This window comes from Daucus carota, chromosome 7 (genome assembly GCF_001625215.2).
Source record: "Daucus carota subsp. sativus chromosome 7, DH1 v3.0, whole genome shotgun sequence".
Taxonomy (NCBI): Eukaryota; Viridiplantae; Streptophyta; class Magnoliopsida; order Apiales; family Apiaceae; genus Daucus; species Daucus carota.
The window spans coordinates 39,133,884-39,152,498 of NC_030387.2; the positions used below are offsets into that span (position 1 = coordinate 39,133,884).

Sequence of the window (18,615 nt, forward strand, 5' to 3'; positions counted from 1 at the left end):
AATTAATCGGGGATTAATTGGATTAATCAGTGATTAATCGGAGATTTAATCAGTTCGGCGAGCTACGGAACATGGATTAATTGGTGATTAATCGTGATTAATCACCGACTTTTAGAACAGAGCATGTACGATAATTATCGCTTATCAGGAAAATTACCTAAATAAAAAATTAATACTTTCTAAATATACATTATCAACATTTGATTGAAAGGCCGGTTTGTTTGTTTACTCAAAGTTTGAAACTAGCATTGGGCTTGTTTTATCTGCATCATCATTCATGCATGCACCGCAGTGACATTAACACAGTGTATATATACATGTCTCTATCCTCGCTTTGATGCTTATGAATATAATAAATAATATGTAAAAATTATGTATTTGATAAAATAATATGCGATGGCGTAAGGGTATTTGATAACATTAAATATTAACATTCAATAAATTTAGGTTTACCGACACTTGATTACAAGCTTTAATATACACATGTCGAGATATGTTCGGGTCGACACCCATAGCGAGACCGCCTAGCTAGAAATAATAAAATGATTTACTTTAAATTAATTTTGAAATTTTGAAAGAGATACCACTAAAACCTATAAAATACAAATACCAACATGTTAATGAAGAGGAGATAAAAGATGTTGTATCGAGAAGAATGTTATTACTTGCAACTAATAACACGAGAAGAGTGAAATTATTCATTTAAAGATTCGTATAATTAAGTTAAAAATTGAAGGGGGTGTTCAGTTAAGATTTTGAAATTTGGATGATTAAAATCTGATTGTCAATTAGCAATCTTATTAAAATATGATATCTAAGACGGATTTCAAATATGTTCTTAACATATTATTTAAAAATTAAAATGGAGCTTGACTTTTAACTTGAGAAAGTGAATTCTCATATTTATATCCAATTTATGTTTCTAATTGATTCATAGATTTGAAGATTTGAATATAAACGTCAGTTATACTTATAATGAGGGACAAAACAAAATTTGGAAGATAAAATTTTCTTTAACAAAATTTGTGATGATGTCATTAAATTTGACCGAACGTGATCAATAATAAAGTTGATCATATTTGTTTTATTGCGGAAATTCCCGCAAAATTTTCGAACTTTTTTAAAACTGATATTAATTGGTTTCTGTTGTATTTATAAATTTGATCCATTTTGTTCAAAATCATAATTTTGACCACGAATAGTCATATTTCATATTCAACGATGTAGAGTTATAATTAATAATATAATTACTAGCGATTATATTTATAAATGTGACCGCATCTAGTCATATTTATAAATTTGATCACGAGCAATTATCATAGATGTGACTACATACACTAATTTTAACTCTTCTTATCTTGCAAACTTATTGTCTTTTCTATCCAATTACGGCTTTTTCCCTTTCCCTTTTCTTCATTTTATCCTCACTATACTTTCCTCTTTCCATCATTTTCTATTATCAGTTAATCATATTTCTTACGCCATTTCTATGTGATGTTTGTAATCATTTAGTAAATATCATTTTTTAATTTTTATCTTTATTTTTTCAATCTCTTTTGTATTATCATAATATATAAGACCTGTGTTCATGTGTTATATATAAATATATATGTGAAATAAAATTGGATGCTCTTTGGGTACTTATGTGTAATGAAATTAATTGAAGTTAATTAATGAAAACTAGTAAATATTTTATGTTGAACATTGTTTTGTCAAATTGTTAAATAAAATACTCCCTTCAAATATTTTTTTTGTATTCGAGTTAAATTACTTGGTTGTTTAATTAGGTTATATTGCATACGACTGAGCAAGTAAAGCTGTCTAAGTAGTTAGATCTCACATAATTTAATTAGTTAACTTTTAATTCCACTACCTTCCGTATATAGAATGAACCATGAAAACAAAGGTAATTTAAAGGCACAAATTAACTTAATGAGACACTTTTTAGACTTGTGGTAGAAAATTGACCGTGTTTATGGCCTTTGGAGATGTACTCAGCTTTATTATCTCATTGCTGGCTGCAACTAGCTAGTAATATTAATTTATTTATAACATTGGTAATTTATTATATACTAAAAAGAACTTTTTTATATAGATATGCTTATCAAGATTCGAGGGTGCTGCGTATAAGCAGCGCATGTAGGCCCTAAAGTGCTTGAGATATGCAGCATTTGACCTAAAAACAATCACCATCAATTATATTTTATTTTTACTTTTCAGCAATATATATAAAAACATAGTATTAGAATATATATTCAGCATGCATGTGGTAGCTGCATAATATAGAGTTGATATCGCTGCGGAGATATTATTTTTAGAGCCAGCTTTAGTTTATATTAATATATGGGAGTATTAAAAATTAAACATTACTGGTTTTTCTTTACGAGAAAGAAAGAAATAAAAATACATGGGCTTATGATAATATAAAAATATAAGGACGCCGTTGATTCTGGAAAATTCATGAACTGGGTTCAGCAAAAACTACAGAAAAATTTATAATCGGGCAGAAATTTATATCAGCTGGGAGGTTTCATGGCGACCCTAATCAATTAGCTTATTATAAGTTGGCTTCTGTGTAGATCAATGTTAAGTGGGACTCAACTTAGTTCACACAAGAATAGGAGAATTCCGCGATTTTAACACAATTCATAACTTTTTTTTCAACGAAATGTGTTAAAACTAATCCACCCCAAATATATCTTATATTATATTTCAACGTGTCTGGTCATTGTCTTTTGGAATCTCTATGAAATCAGAATTTTGGTACTATACTAAGAATCAATCTATCTAAAATTTTAAAATGTTAAAGAAATGTTTCAAATAAATCTTATATTATATTTCAACAAAATGATTTTTATTTAATGAATTGTAGATTTTTATAATCATAGATTGTATTAAAATGCAGACCACAAAAAAAAGTGGCTTAATAACATAATTATATTGATATACATACCACTACAAAAAACTCATGTATGATTTAAAAGTAATTTGAGCATTATTAACATTTTTAACTATCATTAGTGTTATTAAAATCCAACTCTAACGACTTAATTAACAATTTCCAAATATATGTATCATCAGGTTAAATATTAATCCTAAATGAATTATTTACCCGAATCTTTAACCTCCGCTCAAAGATAACATTTTATTGAATATTGATTATGCAGCCAGTGAAGCCATTACATCTGCATAAATTTGGTTTCCACCATGAGACAAGAGATGAGGTCACACACACAAGAACAAATCTTATTTTCTGCTGCCAATTTAACCTAAAAAACTGTACGATATATTATTGTTATATGTAACCTATATAGTGGACGATGCATCACTAAATCTTCAATAAAGTTTATAATGGAAGTCGGACTGATTCTATGGATGTATGTTTAGAAAAATTGTTTTTAAATTTTTTTATATTAATTGTAATTATTGTTATCTGCACTCACAATATCAAAGGAAAATTAACTGTTTCTAACTCTATTATCTAATTTAAATCTGCTTTTTTGATAAAAAAATTATGAATGCTGATTATTTCTTATTATCTATATTAAAATTTTAATTTTTTTGTTAGATAAAAATAGAAGTCATATCGGAGTGCTTAAGCGAGTTAGCAGCCAGTTTACAACAACAAAATTGGGAAACTCCACTGGGAGCAGAGAGTCCGCACGGCGGCTTTATTTTTCGAGTGTGCGTTGTGTGTGTAGATATCTGTTTGTTTGTTTGCTGAAAGTGCAGCTTTTAGTGACAAAATTAGTATATCTTCAATCCCTGGAATGGGTATAAAGAATATTCAGTATAACAAACATGGGTTCAATTTGATATTTGTTGGTGTTGCTAACTTGCTCTGCTAGATGAACTAATTAACCATGTGCATGTTTGGCCAATAATATTTCTTTGAACCGATTTGAAATTGATTAGACAAAGATGTCGAAATCAAACAAATAATTTGTTCCCATATAAAAGTAAATATATTTATCTTGTCGACTTATATTATATATCATAGAAACAATGAAGATTGTTCCTATATAAAAATGAATATATTTGTGTTGTCAATTCAAATTATATATAGTAAAAATAATGATTTTTTTTTTTACATATATATTGTGTGGCTAAACAATCCTATTAGGAAGAGATTTTTTTGGAAGAGTCAAAAATAAATTTGTGTGGATTTAATCACAACCTGTAAACAGATAGTATCATATTAATATAAAATTAATGATATTGCATAGCCAAACATCAATTGATATTACAGATGATTAAGAAGTTTGTTTTAGAATTGCGCACTACTCCCTCGTCCCAATTGGTAGTATACATTTGGTGTGGACACGGAGATCAAGAAAAAACGTAAAAAATGACTAAAGTTAGATGAAAAGTGAGTAAAATGACGTGACCCATTTATATTTAATTATAGATGTGTTTATAGTATTATTATAAAATGAATATAGTGAAAGAAAGTAGTTGGTGTAATAGTGTTTTACATTATTAAAAGTTGCTATTTTAGAAATGTATAGAAATGATGGGACGTCCCAAAAAGAAAACTGTATAAAAATGATCGGGACGGAGGGAGTATAATTGTATGATGTAGGAAATTCTATAAAAGTTATAAAAAGTCTTAAAAAAATCACGTGAAAGGTCTTTTTGATTAAGGTAGTCAAACATGTAATGCAAAATGAGAAGAAAGTAGACCTCGAAATTGCGACATGAGTTTCGAGTCACAGAATAATTAGCATCCCATCGAAAAATTCTAAACATTTTTGAAATAAAATATAGACATAATGACACACGTTCTTTAACTCTAAAAAATCAAGATAGACGTGGGAATCAAGGAAGTAATTTGGTACTGGTAATAATTGGACGTTATTAACTAAAGTGATTGATTATGTGAAGGATGAACTTCTTTAGGAAAGCTCGATGCATTAAGCAAGTCCTATGCACTAACGCATGTTTGGTAATTAAGGTCCGATTCTAATCGAGGCCTCAACTGGCAGAGGTACTACTAAACTAATGAACATTTAGGGCGTGTTTGAGTTAACTTAAAAAAAGTGACTTATTCTTTATAATAAATAAGTGGAATAGATTTGAAAAGTAAATAAGTTAATAAAATGTTTGGAAAAAAAGCAGGAGCTGTGAGAGAGAAGTTGTCTTTCTCAGCTTCTTAAAAATAGCTCTACTTCTTTACACAAACTGGTCAAGAGAAGCAAAGCAGAAGCAAGAAGTCTGCTTCTCTCAACCAAACACGTCTTTAATTTCTCATTTTCTAGGAACTGATCCGCTGATCCGCTCTTAGGAAAATCCAGGTGATAAAATAATGGTTTTTAAAATCTGATAATTGTTTGGTAATTTTATTTTTTATTTATATTTACATATGTTAAGTTATAATAAAATAAAGTGCTTTTATAAATTTTAATAATGAAATATAAGACAACTTTATGCAAAAAATTGAAAGCAGTTTCATCCAAAAGTAGGAGACTTGTTTTTCTAAAAAACAATTTTTGAGCTAAAAACTGTGGTTTGAAAAATATGTTTTAAAATTTATCAAACAATTTTACTTATTTTAACAAAAAGCTGATATTGTTTTCTACAACTGCAATACGAACGGATGCTTAATTGAATTAAAGAGCTAGTTTACATTGACTTATAAATCTGGAGTTTAAATTCATCTTCAAATTTAATATGAAAGGTAACAATTGTGTAAAAATAAGAAATCAATTTAAAATGTAAAATAAGTTAGAAATTGACAAAAAACACTCAGAAATATGATTTTTTTAATAAGAATAATTGCATCACCCAAATAAATAAAACTTTCAAATTCACTTTTATTATTATATTTATAACAAATTATAAGTTATTTATAGTATAAATTTTTTATATGGACAAAACCGTACACTTATATTATTAAATATTTGGGAATATATTTCGGAATTATTTGACAAATTTTTTCATGACAAAGTTTATTGACAACTAACAGAGTCCTGAGTCCTGACAGCTGCAGTAACGTTGTTCAAATTTATTTTGTGGGCCCACGTCAGCCATGTGGGACCTACCAATCCTAGTTACAAGCTGAAGCTCAACTTCCCTCCATCTCTTCTGGTCTGTGCTGACTGCTCAGCCTCTCACTCCAACTTGACTTGTATCTATAAAACCTCTACATACATACAAAACAAAACCACCCAACCACTCGACACTAGTAGTATTTTATACTTACCACTTCACTGTCTCTCTCTCTCTCTCTCTCTCCACATTGTTTGTTTTTGCTTCAGAGAGATAAAGAAAGAGTTATCTATACCTACTCATCACACACTATCTTTGTCACACCAAGAAACACATCACTCATAAGAGTTTGTTTCATAAACAACTCCTCTTTAATCTCTCTTCCTCTCTCTCTCACACACATTTTGCTCCTTGTGTAATCTCTCTCTCTCTCTCTCTCTCTGTACTCCTTAATTGCTTATACGATTCCGTGTTTATTTGCACTAATTTGCAGATTAAGTACACTTCTCTTTCTGGGTTGTTATCTGTCTGTTTCTTCATAAGTGTCAATTTTCTTGAGAATGTAATTGTCAAACATTTATGTTTTCTTGTATCTCTATGCCCATTTCTTGTTTGATCTAAATCTTTGCTCTATAAATAGTATTATGGGTCCTCGTTAATCTTCACTCTGAATTGTTGTTCACCTCATTTTTCTAGGCCTTTTAAGGGGTTTTTAAGTTTCTTGAGTTTTGGTGAATGCCCATTTGTCTAAACTTGTTGTAGAGCTGTAGTATTGATTTTTTAGAAATGGGGTTTCGCTAATTTGTGGTTCTTGCTTGTTTCTTGAACTCGAAACTTTGTAGAGTTTTAGATATTGGACAATTTAGGATATAAAGATTCAGGTCATGTAACTGATTCTCAGACTTGTTCCATTAGTTTGCCTTTTGTGTATGTGTAAAAAAAAGAATTGAGAGGTGAGTGATGGATCTTGGGTGTTTTGAGCTTATCCGTTAGTAGATATCGTAGTCGATGGAGAGTATGTTGATCGTTCGTTAGACTTAGTTTCTTGATCATTTGATGAATACAATTCGTTAGTATCAGATTGTTTCACTTTGATATGGAATACAAGTAGGAAGATTCCAATCTTTATTTGATTCACTTCATCATAAAAAAATTCTTTTGTCATTCTTTATAACATGTAACTAATCCATCTCTTATGATTTTTTTCTGCAATTTACACATTCTTATTAATGGACCTTGCCAAGGTCCATTTCTACGTTCAAAATAATGATCAAGCCATCCCAGTTTTTGTGCCCATACTTCTACCTATGAACATATAGTTATCGTTATATCCACCTCTCGAGACCCTAGAGTCAAAGTTTCAGCTCGTTGTGAGTCATTTGTAGCAAAAATAGTATCTGTAGTACTGCTGTCAATTCTAAAGGAGAAGGAAACAAAAGAAGAAAACTATCACTCTTCACTTGCTCAAGTTCTAATAAAAATGGAAGAAACATTTGTTCCATTCCGTGGAATCAAGAATGATATCCGAAATAGGCTGTTATGCTACAAGCAAGACTGGACTGGCGGTATTCGTGCGGGTATCAGGTATATGTCACCTCCATACCTCAACTGTAAAATATGCAACTCTCAAATGTCTATGTCGTAATGGTTATGATCAATAATCATATACTTAACTCTATAAGTTTACAAAATTATGGCAATAAGTAGGAAGAATAACAGATGTACAGTGAATCAAGAATATATGACCATGTTGAGCTTTTCTTTACCAGGATCCTTGCACCAACAACATACATATTTTTTGCTTCAGCAATCCCAGTTATATCTTTTGGGGAGCAGCTAGAGAGAGATACTGGTAAGATACTCCAAGGTTCATTTTTTTAAAATTTTTGATTATATTTATTTTGAATGTTTGTAAGAGAGCTTTAATCTTAATATACATGCTGTAGATGGAACTCTGACTGCAGTACAAACTCTTGCATCAACATCACTCTGCGGCATAATTCATTCAATTCTTGGAGGTCAACCACTTCTTATACTTGGTGTAGCTGAGCCAACAGTCTTGATGTACACATTTATGTTCAAGTTTGCGAAGGATAGAAAGGATTTGGGTCAGGAGCTTTTCTTAGCCTGGACAGCATGGTATCTACTTGCTGACTGTCATGAAACTTAAGGTTTCATATCTGGTCATAATCATAAGCTTCTTAATGTGGTTGTCTACAGGGTCTGTGTTTGGACTGCCATTTTGCTTTTCATTCTAGCCATTTTGGGTGCGTGCTCCATAATCAATAGATTTACACGTCTAGCTGGTGAATTATTTGGTCTCCTTATTGCAATGCTCTTTATGCAGGAGGCTATCCGAGTAAGAATGCTTTGACCATGCAGTCAGTTTTATGTTATTTTTTTTTTGCCAGAGTTTTATTTTATTTTTTTGGTAGAAGATAATACATTTTTTTTTCTTTTATAGTTTTTTCATTTTTGAAAAAAAAGGTGTAGCAAAAGGAGGTTCCACTATAACATATATCTTTCTTTACGGGTCACTAGATTACCTTTTCATATTTTCTGACCAAGTTTTGTATGTCCATCACATCTGCTTACATGTTTCAATAAGTATTAAGCTTTATCATCTTAGAGGTTTAGATTAAGTCCTACGAATCTTTCATAGCCTGAACTAGCATATGCTGCTAGAAGTCTCTACATTTTCAATGGATAATATAACTATCCAGCAGCTTGTTCAGTTCACAGTTCACACACAGTTATGCTTCCAAGGTTGCAGCTAAAATACTTGGTGACCGATGAAAACATAGATTGTGATTCCTTTAACTTCTTTGCAATATAATTGTGATTATATCTTGAACATCATTCTCAGGGAGTGGTGGATGAATTTCGCATACCCAGGAGAGAAAATCCTAATCAGGCTGCTTTTCTCCCATCTTGGCGCTTCGGCAATGGAATGTTTGCGTTGGTTCTGTCATTTGGTCTTCTCCTGACGGCATTAAGGAGCCGTAAAGCTAGATCCTGGCGCTATGGAGCAGGTACATGTTAATAATCTTACGTAGTTGATGCTCCATAGTTGCAACTTGCTCCCTGTACTCCTTTTCTAAATTGTGGTTGATTAAACTACCTTACAAGTTGTTTAATGGATAATGCTGCTGTCTTTTTAAAAAAAATTTAACTTTGAAATAAGCCGCTATTACTTAAAATCTGTTTTAGTCATCCTCACTGGCTTGACTTGTAATTCATTGCATGCGCAGCATACACCTTTTACTTGACATAGCTTACAAGTCACAACTTAAAATAATGAAGAAACTTGTTACAAGTTACTGTACAACTTTAAGTTGAACTGGCAGCTGGGCCCTGGGATGTTTTTGGGTCAGCATAACTTTTGTTATCTTTGATTTTCTGTGAGAAGTACAAATAACATCAATATACACCTAATGTCTCTGCATTCTAAGATTTTGACTCAAATTTACTTTGAAGGTTGGCTACGTGGTTTTATTGCTGATTACGGTGTGCCGCTCATGGTGCTGGTGTGGACTGCCGTCTCTTACATACCAGCTAAGGATGTCCCAAAAGGTATACCAAGGAGGCTTGTCAGTCCAAATCCATGGTCTCCTCATGCATACTCAAATTGGACAGTTATCAAGGTTTCTCTCTTGCTCTATGCTCTACCGATATAGACCACTATCTGCTTACTCTAAGAGTGTTTCTTACACGATTTTAATGCAACCTATGGCTGAAATTCATAATGTAATCATGTTCCAGGACATGTTGAATGTGCCTCCTATGTATATTATTGGAGCATTTATTCCCGCAACCATGATTGCTGTGCTTTACTACTTCGATCATAGTGTTGCATCTCAACTTGCTCAGCAGAAGGAGTTTAATCTGAAAAAGCCTTCTTCATATCATTATGACCTCCTCCTTTTAGGTTTCCTGGTAACCTCTCAATCTTAGTTTTAATTGGAAAATTTATTAGTTATATTGTCCATTTTACTGATATCTTAGTTTCTTTATTGTCATTTATTTCTTGGCCAGGTCATATTATGCGGGCTTATTGGCATTCCTCCCTCCAATGGAGTCATACCACAATCTCCAATGCATACAAAAAGCCTAGCCACTTTAAAACAGCAGGTACTATGTACTTCTAAAAAAACAATGAAAATTGTTTGAGAGTTAAGCTTCATCTGTGTGGATACGTTTATGGCTATAGTAATGTAAATAAATTCAAAAAGATCATTTACCGGGATCAAGCCTTCTGTCGAGCTAATCTTCAGGCATTAAATTGCATTATACATTTTTCTTGTGTTCTTGGTCACTCAGATGCAGTACCACAGTTGCACCAATCTGTAGATCAACTATAATGATTGCCAATATATGTATGCACATATGACAGTGTTAATTCTGTCATATGATCATACTTTTTTCACTTCTGCCATTAACAAGTAAAAAAAGTCAATCACTTTACGCAATATAATTTGTATAAAGGAAACTCCTAATACTTCCAGTCTCTTGGTTGTCAAATAAATTTTGTACCCTAGTGCTTGACATTTTGACACCTGGTCAATGTATATCTTCATTTTCTTACTTCCTTGCTAATCTATGTTGGACTCTTATTTAAAATTTGACGAACAACTGATTGTAATTTCTCCTTGTACAGCTTCTTCGCAACAAGCTAGTATCTGCAGCTCGAAAGAGCATTAGTAAGAACTCCAACCTGAGTCAGCTGTATCGGAATATGCAAGAAGCTTATCAAGAAATGCAAACTCCACTTGTCTACCAAACTCCATCTGGTTTGGTAAATGATCTTACATTCTCATCAATTAGAATTTTGAAATTTTCTTTTTCTTGTAAGCCCTTCAATATATACTGTTGTCTAACAGGGGCTTAAAGAGTTAAAAGATTCCACACTCCAACTTGCCTCGAGCAGCGGCTACATTGATGCACCAGTTGATGAGACAGTCTTTGACGTGGATAAGGACATTGATGATCTTTTACCTGTTGAAGTCAAAGAACAACGCCTGAGCAATCTGCTTCAAGCATTTTTGGTTGTTGGTTGTTTAGCGGCTATGCCTCTTCTGAAGATGATTCCTACTTCGGTACTTTGGGGTTACTTTGCATTTATGGCTATTGAAAGCTTACCTGGAAATCAGTTTTGGGAGAGGATACTTTTGCTTTTCACTGCTCCAAGTAAAAGATACAAGTAAGTTCCTGTCATCATACTTGCAAGCTTTTGAGATGAATAACTATGTTGATAGTTTTTCACTTGGACCTCCATACCAATCCCCAATCGTACTTTAACAAATGATTAAATATGACTTTCTTATACATAATGCATTTCTTTATGTATTAACACAATATCTGCCGATTATTTACTTGTCAGAGTGTTGGAAGAGTATCATGCAACATTTGTTGAGACTGTACCTTTCAAATCGATTGTGGCCTTCACTTTGTTTCAGACAGTTTACCTGCTCCTGTGCTTCGGCATAACTTGGATACCTATAGCTGGTGTTCTATTTCCCCTCTTGATCATGCTTCTTGTCCCGGTGAGGCAGTATATGCTGCCCAAATTTTTCAAAGGAGCTCATCTTCAAGATTTGGATGCCGCAGAATATGAAGAATCTCCTGCAATTGCTTTTAACATGTCTTTTGGAGTAAGTCTTACAACTTTGACTTATTAAGCTATATTTGTAAATATGTTTCAACTTTGTAGCACTACTGGTCAATTCAAGTATTTACTTAAGACTACTATATGGTTTCAGTCCAGTATCAATATGTAAAACTAGAATATGACTGTTGACTTCTGTCACAGTCAATTTATCCATAAAGGTTGATCTAGATTATATAGTCATCTACTGAATAAATTTTAGGTATGGTGGGTTAAATATCCCTGTGATTTTGGCAGGTTTTGTATTCATTTGTATCTGAGATTTTGAACCATCACTTAATCTGCACACTTACAGGGTCAAGACACTGAAACAAGGAATGCTCAGATCAGTAGTGGGGAAATACTGGATGGAATTGTGACAAGAAGCCGTGGTGAGGTTCGTCTGCCCAAGAGTCCAAAAGTAACAAGTTCAACCCCAGCTTCACAAGAGGGTATGAAACCTGCATATAGCCCACGAGCATCACCTGAGGCATATAGCCCCCACATGAAGGAGTTAATGAGTACAAGACCGAAAGTCAAAGGAATCGAAATAAGGCAAACTCCTAGTCCCGGGCCATCCATTCTTGGTCAAAGCAGTCATAGTTCACCTTCAGGCTAAACCCCACGCTTTATTCAGTAAGAGTTTAGTGGTTCTCGAGAGGTCCTGTGTTATGTAAGTACCTATATTGTTGATGACATGGTTTTCGTTTGGTGGTCTTTAACCTATCTCCACAATGTATATTGTTTGCCATTTGCAATATTTCATGTAACCCATTACTAGGGCTTGAGAACAACTTTACTATAAATATTACATCTAACAATTTTTGCAGCAATTTCTTCTCTTATACCGTGTTTAATCTATCTGGTGTAGAAATTTTATTTTGAGTAGAAACCTTTAGACATATACTTAAGGTATAGATCAACAGTCAGCAGTCTGTTTTGGTTCCCGGAATATGGCTTAATCGAAAAATCGACACTGAAGCACCATTGTGTTTACCTGGTATGTTGACAGGATCACATGGTGCAAGGCCTGTCATTAGTCTAATGTGAAGTGTAATTAGCTCGTTAAATCTGCAATATTTGCTAGTTGTTTCAAATTAACAGTGCGAAGAAGTATATGTTGGACAACATTAGTCCATCTAGGACCTTTGATGTTATACAACTTACATATATTTCTTTAAGGGTTTGGGTCCCGGTCCGTGACATACGTATGTTAGTAGCATTCGATGGTAAAAAAGAATTGTACAGGCTAATCCTAAGTTTTTGATTTTATACAGGGGTGCTAAGTATCTTTCAAACGGAAAATTGCCTCATTCTAGGGTTTTTCATGTCCGGCGCTTTTTTCCGCTAAACATATTTTTTATCCGCTAAAAATATGCTACTATCATCCGTATGTTCTGGACACCCGCCTTTCTTTGGATTGTAGATATTCAGGTTCGACGAAAAAGATGAAGTCATGGCTTCAGAAGCCTATAAATGTTTCTTTTCCTACTGGAAAAGAGGTGAGTAATTGTCTATTCATGTCTGGTAAATAGTTCACATCACCCACTGAAGTTAGGAAGCTTAAACCTTTATCGGAAAACAAGTCCACTACGTATAGCATTGTCGAGATAGGGATATCTACGAAGATGTTAGCGTCTGAACATCTGATCACATTTCTTATCAATGCGATGTGAGTCTTTCCTGATGTACAGCAAACAAGGAGCATCTCACTTTTTTCCCTGCTTGTTTTCGTTTGACTACCTACTAAATAGTTGTCATGTCTCTCATTCTTTTCGCCTTTTCTTTAGGATTACATCAACCTTTAGTAGCTTAGTGTATGACTGTGATTGCATCGATGTCCTTGGCACGTTTTCTTTGAGGAATGAACTTCTTAATGACATTTATCAGCTTTGTGATGCACAATCACACGCGTAATGAAGGACTATATATGTATCTGACTGTGTTTGCATAACTTTCATTAGGTAGTTCTACTGTATACAAATTCAACTTGGTAGCCTTTCGGGTTTTCAGTTGAAAAGACCTGAAAGGAATAGATGGTGAAGGACTCATCCGGAGACTTAGCTAAAGTTGGGAGGGTACATTTCTTAGTGGAAGCATGAAGTTTTTTCCACTATCTTTACCATCTGTAAAAGAAAAAGGCAAGTGTGTTTATTTCTTTAGGAGACGATGAACGTATACGTGCCTCTACTGAGTGTCGAACCCTAAGGCCTAAACTGTTGTCTCGTGAACCTTGAACAAGAAATGTCTTTCAGAGTACACGCCAAAAGATGAACAGAAGGGGTTAGAGAAGCTAAGTTTGTTCTAACAACATTTAAAATCATCTGTGTACAATTTTTGTCGCAGAATTATAGATATTTAGAACTGATAGGAATTCAATGACCTGGAAATATTAAAGGCTTTCGTTCTGCATCAAATCTCTGTCATTGCCAGGGCTCTGATAGCGAATGATTTAGACACCGGAAGAAGATTAAAAAACGAGTATGTAAAATGGTTGGCACTTCTGGACCAAGTTTAGTTATGTGGATATCTATGCACATTTGTTCTGATTACTAGTGATTGTTTTCAAGATATCTTTTATCGAAAATAAAATCTTACATCTGAAAATAATTTAAGCCAAACAGCCTGGTGATGTTACTCCAAATTTGCTGATGCAGCAGACTTTTGTGTTGCATATTACCTTAGTTAATAGTATTGCTATTATCAGGAGTTCCAGGATTCCATTAGAGCATCTCCAAGGGTGATAACAAAAACTGTTAGTTAAAATATAATAAAATAATGATTATGTAAATTTTTACCTAAGAGGAAGGGTAGACACTCCAATGGTATTATGTATAATATGATAGCTAAAATTATACCTAAAAAATTTGTTGGTTTAGCAAATATACCCAATCAAAATATGGTTATCTATAATTTTTGCTAAGGGGTATATGGTTGGAGTCCAAAACCTTTACATATTCTCTAAAAATTGACACATAGATGCCACCTAAGTGCCATGTAAAAAATATTAGCTAAGGATTTTGTTCCCTTGGAGATGTTGGGCCTTTATGTGCAGAAAATATTAAATAAAAATAAATAAATCTTAATAATTTATAAAAATTTGATTAAATATCATCACGTGTCAGCGGTTCTAGATCAGTAGAATTAGCAGTGTTCATGTAATTATATTCAAATATAAACTAAAATTTTTGATAATTCATAAAATATGATTAGATAAAATCACAAGATATTAAAATCCTCTGAACGCCTTTTTTAAAACTGTGACATCAGTTAATAGCGCCTGCGTAACTATCGATATCACTGCTGACACTGTTCATATATCTGATCGGTAGCTGTGGACAGTCATGGCACAGTTGCATTCTTACAATTCATCTCAGAGGTGAAACATGGATTATACACAAATGACAAATAGCAGGACAGCAAGTTCAAATTCTAAACAAACTACACTAAGAGATACTCGACTTTAAGACTTGAGTGCATGGATTATTTTGCTTCCTGCACAAATGGGCCTGGGCTTATATGAAAATGCAAGGTTGGGCTCTATCAGGTTTGAATTTAAATTAAGCATTTTTTTTTTCTCAAAAAACTTCAAAGTCACATTGAAGTATAATGTTAATACTTTAACAAGGATGGTTCAATTTAGGATAGAAATTGCACAAGGATTGAGTTAAATTGTATTGTAATTGACACAAAATTATAATTCATAGATATCATTATGATATAAATTATTTATAAATAATCTAAATTCGATTCAAAATAGTAATATTACTAATATATAATATGTATTTGTATAAATTATTTTTTCGATTATATATATATATTAATTTATATTAAACTATTTTTTTTACTAATCTGGATAATAGAAGGTATATAAATGATATAAAAGAACGTAGAATTACCGATTGCCCTGACAATTTAAAATTTATCGGAAATTTTTTGATAAGTCAAATATTTTTAGTCAACATAAATATATTTAATAAATTGAGAAATAATTTTAAAAATTAATCATATTTTTTTTTGAGAGAAAGATGATTATATTAAAATAAAAGAGCATCAGATGACAATGTCTCCAACACAATATCCGGAGGAGAAAAAAAACCCACATTTTTTATAAAACCGAATTTGAAACTAACATATTGATTTCTTGATCAAATATTCCAATCAAATAAAAAATTACAGGGATATTAAAAGTACAGTAATTTTGATGATTGCAAGCATTTCAGCCAAGTCTGTTTAGTCCTCTAGCTTCATGTACTCAGATCAGCAATAGCTGAAAACAAACTAAAATGAGGCCCCAAATAGTACTATTTGGGGATTCAATCACACAGCAATCTTTCAGTTCTGGTGGATGGGGTGCTGCTCTTGCTGACACTTTCTCTCGGAAGGTACACCCACTTTCTTGAATTTGCAAATGTCACTTAATATTATTTTCTTGATTTCTTGGATGATATATTGATATACATATGATTTGTTTGATTAGGCTGATGTTTTGGTTCGTGGGTATGGTGGGTACAACACAAGATGGGCTCTTTTCTTGTTGCATCCCATTTTCCCTCTGGTATATGTCTCAGTTCTTGATTTTCAAGATTTTATTTTTAGTGGGATATGATTGTTTGACTGAAATAGAACTGTGCTTATGTTGATGGGTTTTCGTAAACCCCCGTAAATGAATGCTCTCGGGATCGGAAATTTTTGTTGGTGTATAGAGTTGTTAATTTATTGAGGTTTAGAGTACATTGTTCTTGTTATGTTGGGACTGGAGGAAATTACTGAAATTATTGTTTTAGTAATGGCTTGGAGAATGCCAATTTGTGCAATGGAGTTGAAAGGATAAATAGATGTTTAGGTGTAGAATATGGCAAGTGGTTTTAGTTGAGGATCTATTTTTTTGTGTTTTTGGATGGATATGAGGCCAATGTAGAGAGTGGGATTTAAAGAGCTATTTTATTATACTATTCAGTTATATTGGTGATGGAAAAGCTTCATTTGATTAGATATTGCCTAGATTTTGATTTATCCAGCTCGCATTTGGGGAATGATGAGTATTATGTTATCATATGTGTTCTTTTCTGTCTGAATCGTTTTGCAGGATGCTACAACACCTCCCCTTGCTGTCACAATATTTTTTGGGGCTAATGATGCTGCTCTTTCAGGAAGAACAAGTGAGCGGCAACATGTGCCTATTGAAGAGTATAAAGAAAATTTAAGAAAAATAGTTCATCATATAAAGGTATCTCTTTGCTGTTTTTTATTCTTCATTTCTGTATATGTCCTTTCTCTCACCTATTGCATATTGATTGCTGGTTATGGTGTCTGTAAGTTTATTCTTATCTTGAACTTTTACTTGTAAACTTGCACGTAGTATTCTGAGCATACAGTCTCTACTGCTCCCTGTTTAGTAACATTATGCATGTCAAACTCTTTCCTCCATGTTAGTAAGCTATACGTGTGACTTTAAACTTGAGTGCAAGTGTACTTGATTTATTGGTGATCTAATGATTTCCCCCTATTGAGTGTTTACTTCTATAGACTTGTATCTTGCACCTGGTCAACTTCATACGGTAATGTCATCCTCAGCCTCCAATCCATCAGCTATACTAAATGCTTTACATAATTGCAGGAATGCTCTAATAAGGTCTTAGTGGTGCTAATAACTCCGCCACCAATTGATGAGGATGGGCGCTTTAAATATGCACGGTATAGACTAATGTTAAAAAAGTGGCACTTGAAAGGGGGGAAAGTGATATTTTCTGCTTATAATTTTGAAACAAAGAGTTTTTGTTTTTATTTTGCCGAAGATGGAATGTGTAATGAGTTGATATGATTGTGTAGATGCTTATTCTTGGTCTACATACTTCATAATGGTAATAAGTTTGTACGATCTGGTCAAGCAGATCTTTATACGGAGAGAAAGCAATGAAGCTTCCGGAAAGGACAAATGAAACTACCGGCTTTTATGCAAAGCAGTGCATTGAATTGGCAGAGGAACTAGGTCTCCCTTCCATCAATTTATGGTCCAAGATGCAAGAAACGGATGGCTGGCAAAAGAAGTTTTTAAAGTGAGTAACAGATATAAACATGCAGAGAGCTTATTAGAAACATAGTAAAAGAGAGTTGGACAAACTCCATAATTTATATCCAAATAATTTGAATCTTAAATGGTCGCTAAACAAGAATCACATTTATCATTCATATCTATATCCAAATCTGGAGATTTCTGCGCATATATTTGTGTGTTTCTCTTACTAAATTGTTAATTACATGTTTAACACTACATACTAATACTGAGGTTTTCAATACAGCGATGGATTGCACCTAACACCGGAAGGAAACGCAGTTGTCCATCAAGAAGTTACAAGAGTTTTCAGTGAATCCGGGCTTTCTCCCTCAGAAATGCAACTTGATTTCCCTCACCACTCCAATATTGATCCAGAAGCACCTGAAAAAGCTTTCGAAATAAGATGTAACTAGTATTTGCCTTTGCATTGAACAATTCTTCTCTGAGGAAACATTCTTGGATGCGGGCCATATTATTCATGTAACTTGTGCGGAGGCATGTTTAAACTCTTAATACGACAATTAAACTGCTATATCTGGTTTCAGTTTGATAAAAATGTTAGAACACACAGATAAATATTTCTGGAATGTATCTCTATTCATTCTGTGTAATCCAAATGATTTTATTATTATGCACTTAATTTTGCTGTTTTTGGTAGTACAATGACCGAGGGAATTGGCCATGTCTTGGTAAAAAAGATTTCAGCTTTAAAAGGAAAAGTTGAAACAGTAACTACAAATTTTATATGTTTAGATGATTCTATTCTTATAATGTGTAACTGAGGACTTCTGAGTTGCTACAAATAATAAAAGAAATAAAAAAAACTAAGCTGATACAAAGTCATATTATAGAAAATTACAAACCCAAATTAAGTATCAATAAGTATTTGCTATCAAACTTTTACTTTCTTATCCTGTCAAAAAAA

At 32.9% G+C, this 18,615-nt stretch overlaps 2 protein-coding genes across 2 annotated transcripts; both read left to right on the forward strand.

The window, feature by feature from the left end:
- The first annotated feature begins 6,165 nt into the window (after positions 1 to 6,165).
- On the forward strand, positions 6,166 to 12,465 carry LOC108196254 (boron transporter 1). Its single transcript, XM_017363455.2, has 12 exons — positions 6,166 to 7,572; positions 7,758 to 7,840; positions 7,935 to 8,127; positions 8,209 to 8,347; positions 8,855 to 9,020; positions 9,466 to 9,632; positions 9,751 to 9,924; positions 10,024 to 10,119; positions 10,646 to 10,783; positions 10,869 to 11,188; positions 11,369 to 11,639; positions 11,949 to 12,465. The coding sequence occupies exons 1-12, from the start codon at positions 7,469 to 7,471 to the stop codon at positions 12,249 to 12,251; spliced, it is 2,154 nt and encodes a 717-aa protein (XP_017218944.1). The 5' UTR covers positions 6,166 to 7,468; the 3' UTR covers positions 12,252 to 12,465.
- Positions 12,466 to 15,779: 3,314 nt separating this feature from the next.
- Positions 15,780 to 18,340, forward strand: LOC108193705 (GDSL esterase/lipase At5g62930). Its single transcript, XM_017360493.2, has 6 exons — positions 15,780 to 16,017; positions 16,113 to 16,190; positions 16,722 to 16,862; positions 17,253 to 17,329; positions 17,527 to 17,691; positions 17,935 to 18,340. The coding sequence occupies exons 1-6, from the start codon at positions 15,919 to 15,921 to the stop codon at positions 18,101 to 18,103; spliced, it is 729 nt and encodes a 242-aa protein (XP_017215982.1). The 5' UTR covers positions 15,780 to 15,918; the 3' UTR covers positions 18,104 to 18,340.
- The last annotated feature ends 275 nt before the right edge of the window (positions 18,341 to 18,615 follow it).

What these genes read in the sequence shown, in the direction of transcription:
- LOC108196254 (XM_017363455.2), top strand. Translation starts at nt 7,469, where the DNA reads ATGGAAGAAACATTTGTTCCATTCCGTGGAATCAAGAATGATATCCGA. An exon ending in TTCTTAGCCTGGACAGCATG is followed by an intron (nt 8,128 to 8,208) that starts GTATCTACTTGC and finishes GGTTGTCTACAG; the next exon opens with GGTCTGTGTTTGGACTGCCA. An exon ending in TCCTCCTTTTAGGTTTCCTG is followed by an intron (nt 9,925 to 10,023) that starts GTAACCTCTCAA and finishes TTTCTTGGCCAG; the next exon opens with GTCATATTATGCGGGCTTAT.
- LOC108193705 (XM_017360493.2), top strand. Translation starts at nt 15,919, where the DNA reads ATGAGGCCCCAAATAGTACTATTTGGGGATTCAATCACACAGCAATCT. An exon ending in CTGACACTTTCTCTCGGAAG is followed by an intron (nt 16,018 to 16,112) that starts GTACACCCACTT and finishes TTGTTTGATTAG; the next exon opens with GCTGATGTTTTGGTTCGTGG. An exon ending in GGGCGCTTTAAATATGCACG is followed by an intron (nt 17,330 to 17,526) that starts GTATAGACTAAT and finishes CTGGTCAAGCAG; the next exon opens with ATCTTTATACGGAGAGAAAG.